The 6,749-nt window shown below is 47.7% G+C and overlaps 1 protein-coding gene across 1 annotated transcript in view; it reads right to left on the bottom strand.

Moving 5' to 3' along the window:
• NUSAP1 (nucleolar and spindle associated protein 1) overlaps positions 1–6,749 on the bottom strand; it is a 44,391-nt gene that overhangs the window by 2,908 nt on the left and 34,734 nt on the right. The window contains exon 10 of the mRNA XM_006024605.3: positions 3,160–3,273. Coding sequence (XP_006024667.1) covers positions 3,160–3,273 — 114 coding nt within the window. The remainder of the gene's footprint in view (positions 1–3,159; positions 3,274–6,749) is intronic.

The following is a 6,749-nucleotide window of genomic DNA, read 5'->3' as shown; positions in this document are numbered from 1 at the left end:
CCCCCCCCCCCCCCCCCCTGCCACTGCTGCATCAGGCCAAGCCCACTGCTCCCCACCCCCACTGCTGTGGCAGGCTGGCTTCTGCTCTGGCTTGGGCTCACTCCTCCCCCTGACCTTGCATCAGGCCTGAGCCCACTCCTCCCCTCCCTGCACCACATTGGCATGCCTGCTCTTCTACCCACCACATTGGCCCTTCAGGCAGCAATAACAGAAGTGGGGAGGGGTGGGCCGAGGCCCGTTTTATCTGTTCCATTGCCGCCACCTCCAGGGACCAGGTCCCTGCCACGCTGCCACTCCGTCCGAACACTTCTTCGCACTCTGATCGGCTGTTTGTCAGACAATCAAAGTGTGAATAAAGCATTATGGAGAAAGACAGATAGATTAAGGCTTTTCTAATATTAGACTGTGACCAAGGAGCTGGGTGTGCAGTAAGAACATAAATATTTATTACTTCCATCCACCTTCTTAGAATGAACGTTGACAACAGGATTTGCTATAGGTCCCTTGCTGCTTCCAGTAAGTCTTCATTTTTTAGCACATCCTGCACCAACAAGTTTGCATAACTTCTCTTGCACAGATTCTACAGTAAACGTCTAGCATTATATTCTTTGGTGGGAATACCTTATGGAAAAGTTTGCTTTTACCCAAGAGAGGAGACAGATGAAGAAGTGACAGTTTAATTGGGGTGAAGAGAGCATAGACATTAGGAGAGACTGGACACTTGTCTCTTACAGGGCTACTCTAAGGCAGAGTACAGGGCAAAATTACGTCCTGCAGGCTGGATCTGGCCCACTTAAGTGATTCTACAGGGCCTGTGGCAGGCTGCCTGGCCCCATCCAACCTAGGCATGGGGACAGCCTAGGCTATAATGCATGTGGCCTGTTCCACTGCCCCTAGGTGCAGAGCTGCCACCTGGCAGGGAGTGTAACCTGCCCTATCCCTGCACATGACTTGGGCATGTTCAGCCGGGTGGATAGGATAGAGCTGCAGGTGGGCAAGAAGCGGTGCCCAGGAGTGGGACAAGTAGGCAGGCAAGGTGGTGATAGCATGGCCCAGAGCAGAGCCGCAATCCATTCCCTGCAACCTCCCTGTGATGAGTGCTGGTTCCAAGGACAGGGACACGTGGGGAATGGATTACAGCTCTTCCCTGGGCCCAGCCCTGCACTGTCACCACCCTGCCATCCCGGCCCCGGCCCACCCCATCTGCCTGGCTGAGTATGCCCTGCTTGCAGGGGTCCCAGCCAGTCTCCATGGAGACCCTGTCCATCTGCTCTGTCTGATGCGCCCTTGGCAGTGGGTGCAAGGCAGAGGGGTGTGGGGCTGTATCAATTGGCATCTCCCCACCCTCCCCCACGTGGTATAAACAGCCGTATTGGGCAGGGGCTGAGGCCAGGTCAGCATACGCCCCCCCCACAGCCCCACAACTGCTCACCAAAACTTCTTAAGTTGCCCTCCAGCCCAAATAATGGTCACCACTGCTCTAAATCCTACTGTTGGGAAACAAGGTGGAGCAGTTGCCCTGCTAATCTAGTCTGAGGCAAAAAGTGACGTGGCTTTTAAAGCAAACCAAATGAAGTTTCCAAGTGTTGGTTTTTGTTGGCTTGCATTCCACTGAGGAGTCCAGAATTCCTTGGATTGCTATGTAGACATTATGTCAGAAGAAAACATCCAGACTGGAAAGCTGACTAGAATAGCTAAGCTTCTGAAAATCTTACACAATATTCTCATTAACAAGTTACGGAAATATAGACAAGATGAAAGTATTGTAAGGTGGATACATAATTGGTTAGATATTTATGCTCAGTAAGTAGTCTTCAGCAGCTCAATGTCTAGTTGGGAGGAGGTATTAAGTGAGGTTTCCCAGGGGTTTGTGCTGAGCCCGGTAGCGTTTAACATTTTCATTAATTGTTTGGACAATGGGATGGAGTGCACGGTTAGCAAATTTGAGGACCACACTAGGTTAGGTGAAGTTGCAGATACTCTGTAGTACAGGGCTAGGATCCAGAATGATTTGTATAGACTGGAAAAAAAATGGTCTACAATCAGATGAGGTTCAACAAGGAGGGGCACATGAGTCTTGCACCTGGGCAAAGTAATTGCATGCAACAGACTGGGCAATAACTAGCTAAGCTGCAGTATTGCAGAGAAGTACTGAGTGGTTACAGTGGACTACAAGCTGAATGAGCCAGTGTGCTCTTATTGCAAAAAAATGACAGCATACTGGGTTATATCAACAAGAGAATCACTTGTAAATCAAGGGAAGTGATTATTCTGCTCTATTCAGCACTGCTGAGACCTCACCTGGAATACTGTGTCCAGTTTTGGGCCCCATACTTCAAGGATATGGACAGGTTGGAAAGAATCCAGTGCAGGGCAACAAAAGTGAGCAGGACCTGGGAAACAACACTGAGAAAAGGCTGAAAGAACTAGGATTGTTTAAACCTGGAGAGAAGACTAAAGAGGGATTTGATAACATTCTTCAAATCCCTAAATGGCAATTACAGAAAGATGGAGATGGGCTTTTCTGTGACCTGTGGGGGCAGGACCAGGAACAATGGCCTCAAATAGTATCAGAGAAAATTTTAAATTGGAGATTAGGACTTTCTGACTATGAGGGTGGTTAAGTATTAGAACAAAAGAATAGCCGTGGAATCTCCATCCCTGGAAATTTTCAAGGGCAAGTTAGACAGATACTCGGCTGGGACAGGTTAGTCAAAGATGATCCTGCCTTGAGCAGGGAGCTAAGACTAGATGACTTTGTGAAGTCCTTTCCAGCCCTAGTTTGTTATGATTGAAGTTATGCCAGAAGAATTATTCTGGCAAGTTTTCCCATATAAATAGGCCTTAGTCCCTAGATGAATAGGTGCTAGGTAATTTTTTTCAAGCCCTGTTTATTTGAATTGCTGTTTAAAAATCCTGCACGACTGAAGCATCATGCAAGAAAAAAATTCTTCCAGCAGCTAAAAAAGTTCTAGCCCAACTATTCAAAGGCTACATTGTCTTAACAAAAGCTTCTCTGCTAAAGAATATATTACATGTTATTTTCCTTCAGAGTACAACTACTTTAATATCATAGGTATGTGAAGAATGCCCCATTTCATGTGTACCATTACATGAGTATTTATGCCCCCTATGCAAATAGCACAAAAGTCATAATACCTTTATGAGGCTGATATCCAAGTGGCCTTGAGAGACTTGCTTGGAGATCAAATGTTGGCTTCTTGCCACTTGTGGGTTCTAAAGTCTGAGCTGCAAATTTAGATGGTGTAATAGCTAAAAAGAAGAGAAAAAAAAAAAAATCAGGATACCACATTTTGAGAATGTTAGAAAGAATTCTCTCATACTAACATTTTGAAAAAGTACACATTGAGAGAACTAGTGGGAGGTGCACCAATATATTGGTTGCCTATCAGATTGGCACTGATAAAAGGGAAAATTACACTATTGGCTTTTTTTGGCCATTGTACCCGATAATGCTTACCGATAATTATGCCTTTTGACCAGGGCCCTGGTCACTTGGGTTCCCTCTCCCCTACAGAACTGGGGCCCCCAGATGCCTGGATTTCCTCAGGAAACAGAGGGTTTCCCCTTGCAGGTAGATAGCATTCTGGGGGCTGCCAGAAGTAGGAAACAGGGTAAGGGTGTGCGAAATGGGCTGTATTCGATTCGGGTTCAGCCCGAATTGGGGACAGCAATTTAATTAATTGATTTGGATCACTGTCCTGATTTGGTTTGGCCTAATCCAAATCTGAAAATTTGATGCTGATATGGAGAATCAGAGATTCAGTCACAGACACAGCTTTAAATGTTTTTTTCTATATACCTCTAGGTACCAGGTGCTGCTTGTGAACGCTGTGATGGTGGGGCTGATGGAGCATCCCACAGGAGCATCAGGGGGCCCCCTGCGTGCTCGGCAGCGAACCCAGAAGTGGACCAGAAGTACTTCCGGCCCGTTTCCAGGTCCGTTGCCGAGCGCATGGGGTACCTCCTCACCCTCCCTGGGTCAGGGATCGGCTGCAGGGGCACCCCAGGTGCCCCTCCCATACCCAAGAGGCACCAGTCACCGAGCCAGGGGGCAGGAAGGGGTCCTTCCGTGTGCTCCCTGGCAGACCCAGAAGTGGATCAAAGTGCTTCTGGTCCACTTCCGGGTCCTGTGGGATGCTCCATCTGCCCCAGCATCTCAGCATTCACAAACTGCACCTGGTACCTTGAGTTATGTAGAAAAAACATTTAAATCTGTGTCTATGTTCGAATCATCAAATCTTCCAAATCGATTCAATTTGGAGAGATTAAAGGGTCTCCTGATTTGATCTGGATTCAGAGATTTGGCCACCGAATCAGGCCAAATCTCCACCAAATCAAATCAGAGGGCTGTGCAAAGCTTCGGTCAAAAACAGGGAGCCCATGTACGTGAGTGCAGCCACACGCATGTGTATGGCCAGGAATATAGCCAGGCAGCACAGAGAGCAGCTCCAAGCAGGTAAGTCTATGGAAGAGAAGGGGTATGGAGGAGGGAAGGGATGTGGGAGGGCAGGTTGAGGCCCCTATGGTGAGGGAGGAAGTTGGGCAGGAGCAGGAGCTGGGGACGCTGCCCAGCCAGGGCACTGCATGGGATCCGGAGCAGGGAGCAGAACAGAGCCATGGGCAGCTTGTTCAGGGGGCACAGCTCCTCACACCCCAGGGGAAAAATGGGGGGACATATGTCCCCCTATATTTGTACACATGGCAGATATGAGCTGCTCATTGTGGGCTTGGAGTTCTCCACTCTGCTGCCTTTCCCTCGACAGCCCCGTGCCAGCTGCGCCCCCACAGGAGTGGGGGCTGTGAGTTGTCTCTCACTGCTGGCAGGCAGGAGATGCGTGATTGGTGTGGGGCTCCCAAGTCAAAGGCATGAGGGTGGAGAGCTCCGAACAGTGGGCAGCCTGCATTTGCGCTCACCCCACTTGGCTCTGCTGTGGCCATGGTGGGGGCAGGAGGAGGAGGGGAGCAGGAAGGAGAGGCGGGCATGTGTCACCCTATGTCCTCAGCCCAGCTGGGTCCTCTCCTTCCTGGGGTCAGGTCCATTCAGCCTCCCCCACAGGGCATAGAGGCTTGCCCTGCCCCTGGCAGCAGCAGCACCAGGAGGGGAAGGGGCCTTTTCCCCTCCTGGAGTCCAGCTCCCAGGACCTGGGGCCCACCTGCAGAAAGAGTGGTCTGGTTTCTACAGGCCTGGAATAGTCTGGTGGCCCTGTCCTCAGCAAAGGAAGGAGTGCAGGGAGCCTGGCCCAAAGACCAGGCAGCCCTGGGCAGCCAGGAAGGCTCACACCTTCCCCTTCAACCCTGCTGCATAGGCTCAGGCAGCTGCCCTTTGGCACTTTTACATGTGCTTTGGGAGTGAGGGAGGCAGCGTTTTAAACAGAGTGGGTCTAGAGAGCCGCTCCAATTAAAGTCCTGCAGCGTCTCCTGTATCAGTGTCCCTGCACTTAAAAATGGTGGCGGTGGCACTTGAACAAGCTCATTCGACAAGCTTTTGTTCAAGCACCCCCACTGACGTTTTCAAGTGCTAGGACACTGACACATGGGACGCAGGAGGCTGCTGGAGTACGTTAAAAAAAAAAAAGGTTTATTTATGTCAGTAGTTTAAAATGCCTTGGATTATTACTAAATATTGGTTATTGGATCAGCATCAGGTGATGTGGTTGGTTAATAATGGGCTATCTTTAATGGTGAACCCGTAAGAACTACTACACAGCCTGGTTTTATAAGTCATCACCGCCCAAGAGCCTAAGGTCTTGCTTACACAAAATACAGTGGTTCTACACACACCTAATATCTGGAACACCAGGAAAGATGTTCAATAACATGGGGCAATAATATAGAGAAAGGCAAGATAGGGACAGGATCATCCTTCTGGTCTGGTTTTGAAGTAGATGGTTCCAGCATGGCAGAGATTTAATGCAGTAGTCCTCAAACAGGTCAGTAGTGGTCTACCAAGAGCTGGCTGATCATAGGATGTTTCCTGTAACTTTAGCTGGAAATATTATAACTAACAAGATAAGCTATTTCTGCTATTTTCCATTACACAGCTCTGCTTGTACCATGAAGACATTTTGTCATCAAGAAGAGGTAGGCTACAATTATGAATGGAAGAAAAAAAACTTTAAAAGTATAGTTTCACTTGTGATACACCCTGGAAAAGACTTAAGGGTGTTTACTAGTTCTAGGGAGGGTAGAAATCAGCATGGGTCTTACATCACTGGGCACTGTTGATGCTAAATGAAAATTGAGCAGGGCCACATGTATTATGCAATTTACACGGACATGTTTACTGCACAACTCTGGAATAAATACATTTCAGAATTTAAGCTTTTCTGGCAAGTTTTCCCATGTAATTGTTTAAAAACAATTATTCTCCAGTCTGCTTGATTTGTGTTACAACTAAAGAACTTTTGCTGTACACCTCCTCTCCACTGATTTAATAATAAAGAAAGGGGGACTAGGCAATCTCTCTGGGACCTATTTATGGGTTCTCAATCTATCCCATTTTTAGATTAAAAAATATATTTTGCACAGCTGAAGATATTTTGGAAGCTAGCTATCATATATAGGTCTACATTTTGCCATCAAAACTTGCAATTGGTTCCTGAGTCCAATCTCCAGAGATACCTTAAACAATAATACAATTGTGAAATTGCACCCATTCATTTCAACAGAGCATTAAAGCCTAATGATTGAATTTTAAAACATCATTAACTTTTGCAGCCAATTAT

This window comes from Alligator sinensis, unplaced genomic scaffold (genome assembly GCF_000455745.1).
Source record: "Alligator sinensis unplaced genomic scaffold, ASM45574v1 scaffold108_1, whole genome shotgun sequence".
NCBI lineage: Eukaryota > Metazoa > Chordata > Crocodylia > Alligatoridae > Alligator > Alligator sinensis.
The sequence above is the reverse complement of the archived record's forward strand: the minus strand, read 5'-3'. Positions and strand labels throughout refer to the sequence as shown.